At 43.7% G+C, this 15,986-nt stretch overlaps 1 protein-coding gene across 3 annotated transcripts in view; it reads right to left on the bottom strand.

Annotated features, from left to right (window-relative positions):
• Positions 1 to 15,986, bottom strand: part of LRIG1 (leucine rich repeats and immunoglobulin like domains 1) — a 114,502-nt gene that overhangs the window by 6,058 nt on the left and 92,458 nt on the right. For 2 of the 3 annotated variants that reach the window (XM_014859317.3, XM_044755211.2), the window contains 4 exons: positions 14,180 to 14,251; positions 13,275 to 13,346; positions 9,214 to 9,377; positions 1,106 to 1,426 (listed from right to left, as the gene is read on the bottom strand). In XM_014859317.3, coding sequence (XP_014714803.3) covers positions 1,106 to 1,426; positions 9,214 to 9,377; positions 13,275 to 13,346; positions 14,180 to 14,251 — 629 coding nt within the window. Of the gene's footprint in view, positions 1 to 1,105; positions 1,427 to 9,213; positions 9,378 to 13,274; positions 13,347 to 14,179; positions 14,252 to 15,404; positions 15,482 to 15,986 lie in introns of those variants that run through there. The other variant, XM_044755212.2, reaches the window with a different exon arrangement.

Here is a 15,986-nt window from a genome sequence, read left to right as displayed (position 1 = left end):
GTAACCACCAGGTAGAGCCTGGGAAACAGAAATGTCTACTCCAGCAAGATGCAATCACAGAGGGAAGGGTGACATGCCTTCACCCTGGGGAAGCAATGGGATAGCTCTTCCTCTTGAAGAAGTCTGTTTTAGAACAGTGATGTCCGGGTCATATTACTGTATGCACACGAGCTGAAAGCATTCAGCTAGCTTATTTATCCCAAATATTCCAGGGAATATTGGTAATACAGGAGTAAGCATCCAGCCATATGTCAGGCGTCACTATAATTCCCATCAAGGTTACTTCAGTGGAGAATCAGTTCACTGAGTTTGTGAGAAACAAGGACTACTCCCTCGGAATAAGCCAAGAGAACCCGCCAAAGTGTGGTCAAAAATGTGTTTTTCTGTGGTCTGTAGGGGCTTAAAGAGCATAGCAGTTCCAGCACTTCTTAATTGGAGGTTTAATAATCAGGAAAATCTTGTTAGGTTACTGGGATGGGGTGGTTAACTACTCAAGCTATTTACCTCTCTCCTTCTACTCTAAACTCACTACAACAAATAGCAGGTATGAAGAAAGCCACCTCAAAAGGCTCTGAAGCTGGTTACTGAGTAAAAGATCCTGTCCAACACCCCCATGACCATTCTGCTATCAGGCCAGCACTCACACCAGCCTTGCATTCCACAGCCTCAGAGAGGCAGGCACTTGGCTGCCCCACTGTTGACTGACCTGGCCCACCCAGGCTGGCCTCTGGCCCCAAGGCTCTGCCATCTACTCAGAGGGTAGCACCTTCCCCCAGGATCAAGATATGCTTGGAATCTGATGCCAGGCATCTTGGTTTATGGAGGATAATAAATGGATAAAAATACAAGGCTTGGGCCCACAATTTCAGTTAACATAATAACTGGATTAAAAAAAATCACCAAAAAACAAAGAATCCACTAAGAATAACCCTTCAATCTACAAACTTACTCTGGGGCCAACCCAGGCAGTAGTAAGATATAATGAGGTCTCAGTGAAGCTTGAGTGTCTCCTGTCTCAAGCATGTCTACACAGATAACTGAGAATGATCATGAGTGTGGCTTCATAAGAATCTTATACCAGAATAAACAGATAGCACTTCCATACCATTCACAGTGAGCCTGGCCTTGTGTGAGTAGGTGGAGCCAAAGTGGTTGGTGATGACACATTGGTAGCGGCCCTCATGCCCGAAAGTGACATGACGGAGGTGCAGAATGGTGGTGTATTCCATCACCTCCCCATCCTGTGCACGGACATGGGCGAAATTCTCCATATCAGCATTGGCCAGGACCTCGTTGTCCTTCTTCCAGGCAAAGGTCATAGGGGAACTGCTGCTGCTGGCAGCTGAGCACGTGAACCGGATGTCCTTTCCCACCACAGCTATGGTCGTCTCTGGCTGGGTGATGATCTGTGGCTTTGGTAAGTCATCTGGGAGGAAGAGAGCCAACTGTAAGTCACCCAGGCTCTTAGGACACACAAGGACCAGCCACTATTCGAGCTAACAAGAAACTGAATCAGACACTGAACAGGGACTAGATCTTGCTGGGTCCCTATGCATCCTCAGCTCCACCAAATACTGTAAGGGACTCATACCATGGATATCTGGCCTTCTCCAAATACAGATCCATGAGCATTGATCACCTCTCTGATTACACTCCTTGATTACCAACAAATTGACCAGTAGTCAGTTATCAAAGCAATCAGCAATTTCCATGAGAAGACTACAATTGGCTTTATTTGCTTACTTCAACACAAAGCACACTTAAAAAGTCCAGAACCACCAGTCATGACTGCCCAGACCTTACCCACAAACTTTACTTCAAAAGAAGTGGGGTGCATAGCACTTCCGTTATGTCAGAATAAGGACTTCTGAAAATCTGCTTCTCCATTAAAACAACAGAAAAACTAGCAAAAATGGTCACAGTCAACTTTTTCAGAATTCTGGAAAATAACCAAAGGCTACAACCCATGGAGTGTTGATTCAAGAAAACACCTGAATTTCAGGAAGAAAAGTGATCTTTGTGGCATTTTAACTTACCCTAAGTCACATCCCTCTTTCCCCAGCTCTATGGTATCCTTGGAACCCAACAGCCTAGCAATAATTGAGGGGGCAAAAATGGGTTTGGAGCTCCCCCCAAGCCCCATCCTCAGGGCCTGTATTTATTTGACCTGATACACTTTGCTCAGCAAGGGAAGTCCTATCCCCAGGGTGTTTGACAAAAACGATCAGCAGCCACTGCTGAGGCAGTAGTATCAGTTGGGGCCAAGAAGAGGCTAACCAAAAAACTAAAAAGGAAAATCAGGTGAATGAAATGTCAAAAGTGGGTTTTGAAAAGGTTGAACATATTCCTGAGGGTCTAGAAGGCCACATGCAAGTGCAGGGCTATGTGCATGCCCAGGAAAGACCTGAAGGGTCCTGACTGAGGATCAGTGCAAACAGGAAGTGATGGCACACCTCCAACACACACAGAGACACTTGGGCAAAGGAGAGGAGACTTGATTGGTTGAATTGCTTTAAGGACTCTCTGTTCAGTCATTAGCTAACCACTAAGCTAACCAAGGAGGGGCTTCAGTGGCTGCACAGAAGACACTTAACAACCTTTGACCAGGGAAGTCACTAAACAAACTGTAACAAATAGAACAATAAACCCTGGGGTAAGACAGAGGGAGAATCTGATTTCCAGAGTTGCCATATTATTTTATTCTAAATGCTCAGTTTTCAATAGAAGCTACAAAACATGCAAAGAAACAGGAAAAAAGCAGTCAAGAGAAACTGTCCTTGAGGAAGCCCAGATCTCGGACCTACTAAAGAAAGACTTTAAATCAGCCTTATAAATATGTTCAAAGAACTAAAGGAAACCATGTCTGAGAAAATTAAAGGAAAGCATGTAAGTAGTTTCTTACCAAATACCAATAAAGAGAGAGAAATTGTAAAAATGAACCACACATAAATTTTGAATTTTAGCAGTATAATAACTGAAATGAAAAATTCATTAGAGGAGCTCAATAGCCAAACTGAGCTGACAGAAGAAGGAGTAAACTTGAGACAGGTCAATTGATATCATCCAGTCTGAGAAACATAAAGAAAAAAGAATGAGGAAAAATAAACAGAGCCATAGAGACCTGTGGGATAACATCAAACATGATAACATGCAAATAATGGGAGTCCAAGGAGGAGAAGAAAAAAGGAGCAGAAAGAGTATTTGAAGAAATAATGGCCCCAAACTTTCCAAATGCATCTACACATCCAAGAAGCTCAATGAAGTCCAAATAATATAAACTCAAAAGATCCACACCTAGGCTCATCGTAGTCAAGCTGTTAAAAAAGTCAGCGCCAATGAATCTTGAAAGCAGCAAGAGAGCAGCAACTCATCACCATACAAGGTATGCTCAATAACAGTAACAGCTGTTCCCTGTCAGAAACCGTGGCGGTCAGAAGGCAGTAGGAGGACATATTTAAAGCACTGAAAGAAAGACTGTCAACTAAGAATTCCATATCTAGCAAAACTATCCTTTCAAAAATGAAGGAGAAGCTGAAACATTCGCAGATTTAAAAACAAAAAAAAAACAAACAACCTGAGACAATTAATTGCTACCAGACCTGCTTTACAAGAAATACTAAAGAGAATCCTTCAGGCTCAAACAAAAGGACATGACAGTAACTCAAATCCACACAAAGAAAGAATGCCATTAAAAGCAACTACATAGGTAAGGATGTAAACAGTATGAATGTATTTTTGTTTGTAATTCTCTTCTACTATGTGATTTAAAAGGCAACTACATAAGTAATAATTACAAAACTGTGTTGATAGGCTTATGATGTATAAAGATGTAATTTGTCTGAAAATAATACGAAAGAGATGAGAATGGAACTAAACAGAAGCAAAATTTTGCACACCATTGAAGCTGATTTCATTATTAATCTGAACTAGAGTGTTTTTGGGCTGGCCCCATGGCTGAGTGGTTAAGTTTGCGCACTCCCCTTCGGCAGCCCAGGGTTTTGCTTGTTCGGATCCTGGGCACAGACATGGCACCACTCATCAGGCCACGTTGAGTCGGCATCCCACATGCCACAACTAGAAGGACCCACAGCTAGGATATACAACTCTGTACTGGGGATATTTGGGGAGAAAAAGCAATTAAAAAAAAAAGTTTGAACTAGAGTGCTTTAAGATGTTAATTATAATCTCCGTGGCAACCACTAAGAAAATACAAAAAAATACTAAGAGAAACAAGGGAATTAAAATGGTATACTAGAAGATATCTATTTAATACAAAATTAGTCAGTAATGGAGAATACAGGAATAAAGATAACACAAGATATCAATAATTACATTAAACATAAATGAATTAAACACTCCAACCAAAAGGCAGGGAATACCATAATGGATTAAAAAACCGTGACTCAGCTATATGCTGTCTGCAAGAGACACTTTAGATTCAAAGTCATCAACAGGCAGCCACCAACAGTATTAGACTGTCTCTACTAATATCAGACAAAACAGCCTTTAAGACAGAAGTTGTTACTAAAGATAAAGAATAACATTTTATAATGTTAAATGGTCAATCCCTCAGGAAGACATCAAAATTATAAACATACAGGCACCCAACAGAGCTCCACAAAGCAAGAAGCAAAAACTGACAGACCTGAAGGGAGAAATAGAAAATGCAATAATAATCATTTGTAGTGTTAATAATGGATAGAACAGCTAGGCAGAAGATCAACAATGAAACAGAAGACTTGAACAACACACCATAAACCCAAAAGACCTAACATATCTATGGAACAAGAGAATAAACATTCTTTTGAAGTACACATGGGTCATTCTCAGGATAGACCATGTTAGGCTACAAAACAAATCTCAATAAATTAAAAAAGACAGAAATCATACAAAGTATCTCCAGTGACAGTGGAATGACACTAGAAACCAATGACAAAAGGAATATTGGGAAACTAATTTGTGGAACTTAAACACTGCACTTCTATCAGTCAAAGAAGAAATTACAAGGGAAATTAGAAAATACATTGAGATGAATGAAAATGAAAACACAATATACTTAAAAGCTGCAGCTAAAACAGTGCTTATAGAGAGATTTACAGCTGTAAATGCCTACAGGTCATTATTAAAGAAGATCTCAAATTAATAATCCCACCTTCTACTTTAAGAAATTAGAAAAACAAGCTATACCCAAAGCAAACAGCAAGAAGGAAGTAATAAAGATTAGAGAAAAAGTAAATGAAGGAAAATACAAAAACAGAGAAAATCAATAAAAACAAAAGTTGGTTCTTGGAAAATATCAATAAAATTGAAAACACCTGTAGTTAGACTTGGGCGGTAGGGGGATGGAAGCAGAGGGGAGAAGACTCAAAATACTACAATTTGGAATGAAAGAAGAGACATTACTACCGACCCTATGGCAATAAACAAGAATACTAGGAATAACTGTATGCCCACAAATTAGGTAACCTGTCTGCAATGCACAAATTCTGAGAAAAACATAAACTACCAAAACTGACTCAAGAAGAAACAGAACATCTGAGTAGATGTAACAAATAAAGAGACAATAATTTAAAAACTTCCCAAAAAGAAAAGCCCAGACCCAAATGGCTACTACTGGTGAATTCTACCAAACATTTAAAGAAGGATTATCACTAATCCTTCACAAACGCTTCCAAAAAAATAAATGAGGAGGGAACTTTTCCCAACTCCATTCTGTGAGGCAAGTATTACCTGATAACAAACCAAAAAACATTACAAAAAAGGAAGACTACAGACCTTTAAGTATAGATGCAAAAATCCTCAACAAATAAAATAGCAAACTGAATCCCACAACATATAAAAAGGATTATACAGCATAAGTGAGTTGGGTTTATCCCAGGAAAGCAAGGTTGGTTTAAATATCCAAAAATCAATGTATTATACCATATCGATAAAATAAAGGAAAAACTCCCACATGATCACCTTAACAGATGCAGAAAAAGTATCTGATGAAATGCAACAACGTTTCATGATAAAAACATTCAACAAATTAGAAATAGAAGGGAAATTCGTCAACTTGATAAAGGTCATCTATGAAAAAACCCATAGCTAACATCATACTTAATGGTGAATGACAATGCTTTCCCCCTAAGATCAAGAAAAAGACAAGGATTTCTGCTCTCACCACTTCTATTCAACACTGTCCTGGAGGTTCTAGCCAGGGAATTAGGCAAGAAAAATAAATAAAAGACATCTAGATTAGAAAGGAAGAAGTAAAACTACCTTTTTGCAAATGATATGATAATCATATATAAAGAAATTCCTAAGGAATTTACTGAAAAACTATTAGAACTAAAAACAATTTCAACATAGTTGCAGGATACAAGATGAACATATAAAATTCAACTGCAATGAAAATTTTAAAATGAAAATAAGAACAGCACTTAAAATAGCACCAAAAAGAGTAAAAAATACAGGAATAAATTTAACAAAAGCAGTGTAAGACATGCACTGAAAACTACAAAACATCATTGAAGGAAATTAAAGAAGAGCTACAAAAAAATGGAAAGACATCCCACGTTCATGGATTAGGAAGACTTAAGATAGCAATACTCTCCAAATTTATCTAGAGTTCAATGCAATCCCTATTTCAAGATCCCAGTTGTCTTTATTGCAGAGATTGACAAGCTGATCCAAAAATGTGTATGGAAAGGCACAGGAACCATAACAGTCCAAACAATCTTCAAAAAGAACAAAATTGGAAGACAACGCATAGGTGTAAATCTTTGTGACCTTGTCTCAAGAATTAGTTTCTTAGATATGACATCAAAAGTATAAATGACAAAAGAAAAAAAAGAGAAATTGGACATCATCAAAATGGAAAACTTTTGTGCTTCAACTGTCAAAAAAATAAACAACATACAGATTGAATTTTATGGTATACAAATTATATTTCTCTTCTTAAAAACAGCTTTATTGAAACACAGTTCACCTACAATACAATTCACCTCTTTAAAGTGTACAATTTCATGGTTTTTAGTGTACTCACAAATATGTGCAACCATCATCAGTCAATTTTTAAAACATTTTCATCACCTCAAAAGAAACCCCATACCTTTCAGTTATCACCCCTTCTCCCTCCACCCCTCCCCAGCCCTAAGCAACCACTAATCTACTTTCTACATAGGTTTCTCTATTCTGGCCATTTTATGTGAATGGAATCATATAATATACGGTCTTTTGTGACTGACTTCTTTCACTTAGCAGAAGATTTCAAGGCTCATATATGTTGTATCGTTGATTCCTTTCTTATGGCCTAACAATATTCCACTCTATGGCTATACCACATTTTATCTATCCATTCATCACTTGATGGGTATTTGGGTTATTTCTACTTTTTAGCTATGATGAGTAATGTTGCTATGAACATTCATGTACAAGTTTTTACGTGGACATGTATTTTCATTTCCCTGGCTGTATACCTAGGAGTGGAATTGCTAGGTCATGCTGTAACTCTATGGCTAATTGTCTGAGAGACTTCCAGAGTGTTTTCCAAAGCAGCTACACCAGTTTACATTCCCACCAGCAGTGTAGGCAGCTTTAGATTTCTCCCCATCCTCACCAACACTTGTCATTATCTGAATTTTGATTCTAGCTATCCTTTGGTGGTTGTAAAGTGGTTATATTTCAAGTTTACAAAAAAGGAGTGAGAGGTTCCCATAGGACTTGAACCTTTGAACCCTGATCTTCCACCAAGTGTTTTCATGACTCCCATTAACACTTGATGATTGTTTTAGGGGGAAGCCTGAGCTAAACTGCAGAGGTGGGGGTAAGACATGTGAAATAAACAATTGCTGCAATCCAGAATGTGCCAGGGCCCCAAGCCAGAGGTTGGGTGCATGTCAAAAGTCCTGCCCAGGCTCATCCAAAGGGAAAGATTATGCCCTATGGCATGAGGGAGGAGGAAGGGGCAGAAAACTCAATTTTAGAGAGCTCTATAAACAACTGAATGGCCAAGGAGCAGGTATTTGATGAACAATGAATTGCACAGCCATTCTGTCCTAGGGAATGGGAGCTATATGCACCCTTACGTTCTACACAGAAGTTCCCCTGAGAGTGATCAGTAAAAAAAGCTCATTTTGGAGGGCTGCTACCACGTTGATAGTGTTTTTAAGGCTTCTTGCTGGACTTGATCAGGAGAAAGGTAGGCAAGCCTGCTCTCAGGAGTGGTGGTGGTGGTGGTGGTGGGTGGATGTGTAGAAGGAAGGCACTTGTTTCTTGACTTCAGCAGACACACTGGCTATTGCTACACCCAAAAAGTAGGACAGAGAAGTGGACCACAGAGGCTTCCATACCACTAAGGGAGCTCCTGGTTAGGCTCTTCTCAGCAGGGATCCCAAGGCTCAGGGCAGACTGGGAGGATAAAAGGCAATAAGGGACTCGCATCTGCACAGCAGGTCCAGTCAGGCCTGCAAATCCCACCCTCACTCCTGCCTAGAGCAGAAGCCAGGAACAACTCGAAATCCATCGCATACTTTGACCACACCTCACTGACCATGAGGCTGCATCATTCCTATCTGAGCGTGTGTGTGTGTATCTGCGTATATGTGTGTCTGCGTACGTGTGTGTATTCAGTGGTTCAGCATTTTCTGTGCTCTTTGCAACCAAACTTGGATCTCAACCATCCCTGGCCAACAAGATGGCAAGAGCTAGGAAGCAACAATCAGAAGGAAATAAGAATTTAAAGCTACAAGTGCAGATTTCAGTGGTTTGGAAACAGCAAGAGTGCAAGTCAACATCAAGGAATTATTTTTACTACAGCAACTGTTCTCCTGAGACTCGTTCTTCCTGTATTTAACCTTTCATTCTTGGGGTTGGAAAGAAACACACATTAAAACCCCAACCTCATACACTGAGTAAATTCACAGCTAAACCCAGGCACCAGAACCCTCTTGAAACAACACAACGATCTTCCTGTAACTGATTATTCTGATTTGTAATTGAACCAACTCGTGCTCCCTTCTGATTAAATGCATGTACTCCGAGAACCACATAATGAGGCAACGGTACCGTAAATGCTGTGTGTGGTTTCAGTGGGAAATAAATTACATCCAGCCGCTGGTGGTAACCATGGGTTGGGGTTTAACTGTGATCGCAGGAATCACTCCCATAATGAAGAGTTCCTCCTGACCTCCTTGCCCTTCATGGAAAAAAATATCACAAAGACGGTCTTACCACACACGAAACTCTCTGGCGGCACAGAGAAGATGCTCTGGCCCTTCAATGATTCTGGGTGGGCACAGGTGGCTGTCACGAAGGTCTGCAGCATCCTGCTCAGTAACCACGGGGGCAGCCACTTCAGCTGGCAGTCGCACAGGAAGCTGTCACTGCTGATATGGCTGAAAGAAAAACAAAAGGAACGTTTGAGGAGGAGTGACAGCAAAGAAGGGATATTCCCTCAGAAGACAGAACCGTCAGTCGCCTCCAGTCAGCTTCTGTCGTTCACACCAGCAGGCTGCAATGGGAAATAATTTTTCTCACAGTTCCTCTCCAATGACCCAGAGGAAGACATAGAGTCTACCTTGAGATTCTGATAAAACGCAGCTTCTAGCTCGACAGGTTAGGGGTGGAACCCAAGATTCTGCATTTCTGACAAGCTTTCAGGTGATGCTGACACCGCTGGGTCTAAGGACCACGCTTGGAGTAGCAACAACCTAGAGTTCACACATGTTCTAAGACAGACACTGCTCTTACGTGACCTGGGGATGCCGCTGACTTCTTCAAGCCTCTGCCCATCCAATAGAGATGAGTAGCACTGTTCCCCTTCTGCTTTTCCCACTCTCCTGATAAGCTACTTGGAACTTCCAAACTCAATCTGAGACTTTGATCTAAATTCTGAAACAAGTTCTGGGAAGGGCTTTTTTCTGTATGGCAGTTATTTTTTTATTTGGCAAAGCTGCCTATTTTGTTACTTCCAAATGGAAGACTGGCCAACATGGTTCCCTCTTGTTTGTGTATTTCTCTCTACACCAGCGCTATTCAGGAGGCCGGCAGAATTCAGCCCGCTCCCTAAATAGTGCGTGTTAGTTAATTGCCACTGCCCAGGGAGCATGAGAATGCACAACTTTGGTTTTGTGAGGCTCCAACCAAAACAGAGAATATTTTCTTTTTCATTTCTCAGCAGCTGAGGATCTGCTTTTTAAACAGAAATCAGAATTGCCATCTCAGCGGACATTCCTTCCTGAGGAGTCACTCGAAGATAAGTTAAGCGAAGAGTCTAGCTTCCCTGTTCCTGGAAGACTTTAAGGCCATGAACTAAAGAACGGAGGCCAGCCCGTGACAAGGATGAAGACGGAGAAAGAAGACACACGGAATTCCCTGTAATAAACTCTCTCTGCAACGTGGGGACAAAAAGGAGGTGCGGTATGCCTAGAAATTCCAAAATGGCAGGTGGGCCAATATTATAGCAACGGCCTCCTTCTCCAGACACCGTTTTCCTCAGACATCAACTAAACAACCAAATGGATTGGTTTTCCGTTTTCTTCTATTTCACTCTGGCCTTCTAATGAGCTGAGAAACTGTCAAACTAGTAAACAGCAAGGAAGAATGAAACTGAAGCCAGAAAACCTAAATGGCTGACTGAATTACGTAAAATCGACTCCTCCCTGTTCCTCATTGTTCCCAGATTAGTTAGGCACATTAACTTCCTAAAAGAGTTTTGGGAGGTGCTTTTTCAAAGACTGAAATAATTATCTCAAAGCCATTATAACTGGGATGCTTGCCCATATTGGACCTTTCAGTCAGCATTAGATTTTGTATTTTTATTTGATGGGCAGGTAGCTCTGTGCCTAAAGCCATGCAGAGGGCTGTTCTGATGAGGAGTTACTGCAGGGGGTGGAAGGGCTCTCACGGCTAGCCACGAGGAAATGGCTGGTTCCTGCTCAGCATGTGGGGAGCTTCCCAGGATGGGCTGTTTATGGTGGTTGGATAGACTGCCGCCAGACACTGGAAAACTCATCAGCCTGCTGAAGAGCAGAAAGGAGCTCTCCCACTATCAGAAGCCCCGACAGCTTCCATCAAGGGGATCCTGGCATTACTGCCCCTTTCTGTGTACTCAGAAGGAAGGCATGAGTACTACACATGCAAGTCTAGAGGGAGATGGGGGCCATCACTGTGAGTCGTTAGGCACTGAAGTGGTTGACAGGGACATGTCTTATTTGAGCCACAGGAACAGATTGGAGAAAACAAATTTGACATTTATCCTAGATCAGAAATGTGTGTGGAAAGAGTTAAGCCTCATACCACATATTCAGTGTATTTTGGGGGCCTGCCTCCCTTGAGAATTTCCTACCTCCTCTACAGTGAAAGCCACCTCAAACAGAGGAGTCCAGACCTCAGAAGACAGTGGGTCCTTGAGGTGGAGAGAAGGCTTTCCTGAAGGATGAGTTAAGACCAACAGGACGACAGATGGAGAGGAAATGGAGCCTGACGGCGAGGACACTGACCTGCTGACCTCCCCTCCACACACACATTCCTTTAAAGACAAAGTCTAGGTTGACAGACTGGATAGGCGGATTGCCAGCACCTCCAAGGCTCTGCCGACTCCTGCTGCTCTTCCTGCACCAATTAAAAGTGCAGCCCTCGTCAACTGCGAACAGCACGGCCTTCCACGGCTCCTGCCTCCAGCCATCCAGGCACTCTGCTGGCTTACATTGTGCATTTTCATGATTCCAGCTCAAAGTGTGTTTCTAATCATCTCTTGTGGAAATTTACCCAGAGGATGACTAAGTGCACAGTACAACCTGCCTTCATCTGATGGGGAAAGAAAAAGACCAAGTGGAATTAACTGTTTCTCCCATCAGAGGACTGGGCCCAGGGCCAGCCAGAGCTGGGTACATGCAGCCACTGATGGGAAACCCAGGCAGGGGGCCAAGGCAGAAGCATTTTGGGGAGGTCCAGGCACCTGCAAGGGTCCAGTTATTTCCAACTAGAAAATTGTCTCAGGAAACCTGAATTTTTAGAAGGAAAATCTCCTCTCCCTTGTCCTTCCCTCTTTCTCTCAAAATACCCTCTTCCCATTTAATCAGATTTTTACTTCCAATATTATATTTGAAAAGTTTCAAAAGCAGTAGTGTTGAAAGAAAGGCACACGGAACACTCACGTACTCACCAGTTTTAAGAAAGAGCATCTACTTGACAGACTTGAATCTCACAGCAAACTAAATGTCATGAGGCAAGTGCCCACACCGCCTCCCCTCCCCTCACTTACCCCGAGGAAGGTCACCAGGGACCTGCTTCTTGCTCTGGTTTCCAACTGTGGGGGCTGCATGCCTATTTCCCCATTCCTACCCCACCCTGCATCCATCTAGGGTCCACCAGGAGTGGCCTCAGGAATGAGGATGAGGTCAGGGTGCAAAGATGGCCATCATTTGGCATCTGCCATTTTGCCAGCACTTGTAAGAACCAAAAGCCAGACCTTTAGGGAACTCATATTATGGCTAGGACGTATTGGCTACAGAATTGGATGAATGTATAGGAAGGAGAAAGGAAACCTGGGTGTTGCTACCTGAATACCTAGACTGGGTCCTCTGCCACAAACTGGGACACAGGTAAGCTCTTCTAACCCTTGTCATCCAAGGGCCCATGGTGAACGACTACAGTGGCAGCACCACCACCTATGAACTACTACAGGGGCTTGGAAACAGATGTGGGCTGGGCACCGCTTCACTATTCTATAGTTAGCTGTGACCATCCCACAGACCTCTCTGCCCCGCTCACAGCCCACCAAGCTCCTTAAAGAAGCCTCTGTCGATATAAGCCCTTCCTTTTAAGCAAACCCAAAAGATGAAAACTTGTCCTTGACATAAATAAAGGGATGATGATTCATTTTATGGAAGAGAGCCTATTTCACATCGTCTAGAACAATGGTCAGCAGACTACAGCCTGCAGGCCCACTGCCTGTTTTTGTAAATAAGAATTTATTGGCAAACAGCCACACTCATTCGTTTATGTATTATTTATGGCTGCTTTCTGCTACAACAGAGTTGAGTTGTCATGACAGAGACACTATGGCCAACAAAGTTGGAAATATTTACTACATGGCCATTTACGAAAAAGTGTGCTGACCTCTGATCCTGAATAAGCCCTCATAGGGCATTTGTTTTAAAAGACATCTTACACACAACTATAAGTGGTCACCGCTGTCTCATAAAGTAAGGCATGATGCAATTAAGGCATTGCTTACTCTGAATTTCTCTACTCATGTTAATCAGAGCCACGAAATCCCAGGTACTTACAGCTCTTTAAGATTCTTCATCTTCACAAAGGCATCAAACTGGACAGATCTAATTGCATTCTCACCAAGATTCCTGCAAAAGAGCATTCTTTACTTATGCAAAGAGAAACTCCAGGTACTCAAATCAGCCACGTGTTTGAGCCAAAAGGCTCAGGGATTTTTCAGAGCAGCCTTGGTTTTGTCAATGAACCACAGGTACTAGCCAGGCCCCCGTATCCTGTCCTAATTCCACTGTAAGTGGCTATCGTTTCACATATGTTGACACAAGCACAGGGAGTAACTCTGGAACTAAAGCCAGCCTTAAGGGCAGCATCAAAGCTAAGTCAAAGCCTGCTCAGCAAGTCAACAGGCAAACCTTTTCCCAAGAATTAAGGTCAAACTTCATTCAAAGACAAAATAAACTAGGAATCAAGTACTAGAGGCATCCGCCCCCGATGGTGACAATATGAACATTTCAGGGCTGGCTCCATCCACGTCCTCCCAGGCTCTCAGATGCGACCACACCAGAGGAAACCTCCAGCTAAGCCCAACATGTCCTTAGCACCGTTAGGATGCTTTAGTGGAGGTATCAGCCTAGGTCAGGATAAAGCACCCTTGTGGAAGTGGAGAGGGGACCAGGGGCCTGCGATGGTTGAGGCAGGGCGGGAGGAGGGAGGAGGGTATTTATCCAAATACCAATTGCATTAATTGGGAGCTCAGTGACTGGCCATATGTTCTGTAACTGTTCCTGGCATGGGCAGAATAAAGGCCAAAGTTGAAGCTGACTTATAATGAGAAGGAAGCAGCTGGCGTTTCCAGATAGCCTGTTTCTCGGTTTACAAAGATGCGATTAAATTGCTAGCAGACTTCCTCGGCAGCCACATTTGGCAGGCCTGCGGGTCAGGGAAGGTCTGGCAAGATACTCACAGGTGCTCCAGGCCTTCCAGCCCTGAGAATGCTCTCTTAGCCACGGACTTGATCTTGTTTCCAAACAGAGTTCTGCAGTTTCCAAACATCCAGAAACAGGAGGGGAAAAAACCCAAAAAACAGAGGAGGGCGGGGAGAGACAAGGGAGGGTTGGGAGAAAGAGAACACACAATTAGGGTGGTGCTATCTGATAAGTCTGTCTAGTGAGAGGCAGGTGGAAATCCGACCTGTGCTGAGATCATGGGTCTGAAGTATGCAGGCATCCGCCTCTCTGCAATGAAATACTTTTATCTTGATTAGAATTTAACGGTGATGACAGGTCGGAATTGCACGCACCATCTTGCCTAAAAAGGCCCCTCGCAACGTTAAGTGGGAATCACCTTGTCCGGCCGGGGCTGTCTCTCTCCAAGGACCACCCAAGGGTCGGGGGGCTGAAGTTTAGCGATGGCCTCGTGGGAGAGAGGACTGATCAGTGCTTCAGGGCGAGGAAGCAGAGTCAGAGAAGGTAATGAAAACTCTGGAACTAAAAACTACCACCCACTTCTGAAAACTGCTTCCAGGGATAAAGATTCCCGAAGTGAGCAAGAAGAGGGCAGGAAAACGGGCATCCATTGAGAGGATTCCCAAGCTCTTTGCATCTTGGCACCAGGATGCAGCCACAGTGCACTGTGTCCCTGCCCACAAGAAGGCCCCACAGCCTGCAGGGCACACCACAGCGCTTTGGTCTCTGTAGCAAGAGCCCAGATTTTAAATGATGCCAGTGGGCCCAAAGTTCATTAAATCCCAGATAGGTCCTCAAAGGTCAATTTCCAAGGTCATCTAATGCCTGTACCCATGGTCTGCCTACCCAGGAGAAGGGGCTCCTGCTTCCAGGCAATTCCAATCACAACCTTAGCACTAACTGCTAAGAGTTTTCTCAGCAACCCAAATCTGGCCCCCTGCAATACACACGGGAGAAGGGAATGCTTCTTCCACTGGGCTGTGTAATCCACAGGAAAGTCTGTTTCTGGACGGGGCAGGGGAGGACACCTAGAGTATGCTTGACATTGGTAATGAAAGAATCAAGATTCCAGTTTTCCCTCCTCATTATCAGATGCTCTGATGAGAGCCCACCAAGGCAGTCCCTCTAACTCCTGCAGGCACAGGAGGCTGCCTGCCAGTGAACACCCGAGGGCAGTGCTGGTGGATATGTGGGCTTTTCAACTCTGATATCCATCAGGATTACCTGTAGGGCTTGTTAAGACCGTGGGCTGCTCAGAGCCACTTCCTGGGAAGTCTCAGAATCGCCAGGTCTGGGTGAGGGACTCCTAGGCAACAGGTGCAGGTGGCCTTTGGAGAAAGTAGGTCTGGTTCAGCCCCTCCCCGGGAGGGGCAACTCCTTGTCTCGGATCCCACCGAGAATCAGGGGAAAGCTCTACCTTCAGACCTGCATTAAGACTGGGACCAACAAGGGAGAACAGCAAGCACCAGCCCCTCCCTGAAAGGAGGAAAGAAAGGAAATATGAGCCTTGAAGAAAACCAAAGATGGCAGGGCAGCCTGGGCATCGCCCGCCACATGGGCCCCGAGCTTTGACCTAACTGCAAAGGGCTCTTGGGGCCACCGAGGCGAGTCCCAGGAGGCTGCCTTCAGGAAGACGGCATCACCGCGGACCAGACCAGCCAGTGCCAGGAGCCACAGAGGAGGCCCCTTCTCAACCTGCTCCCCAGGCACTGCAAGCCCGAGGGGACACTCTGGGGGCAGCCACACCACAGGGTCTTCCTGATCCCCTCCCACTTCATCAGGAATGGACCCCCACTCGGGTCCTCA

The sequence above is a fragment of the Equus asinus genome, chromosome 21 (genome assembly GCF_041296235.1).
Source record: "Equus asinus isolate D_3611 breed Donkey chromosome 21, EquAss-T2T_v2, whole genome shotgun sequence".
In the NCBI taxonomy this organism is placed as follows: Eukaryota; Metazoa; Chordata; class Mammalia; order Perissodactyla; family Equidae; genus Equus; species Equus asinus.
This window is presented reverse-complemented; position numbering and strand designations above follow the sequence as displayed.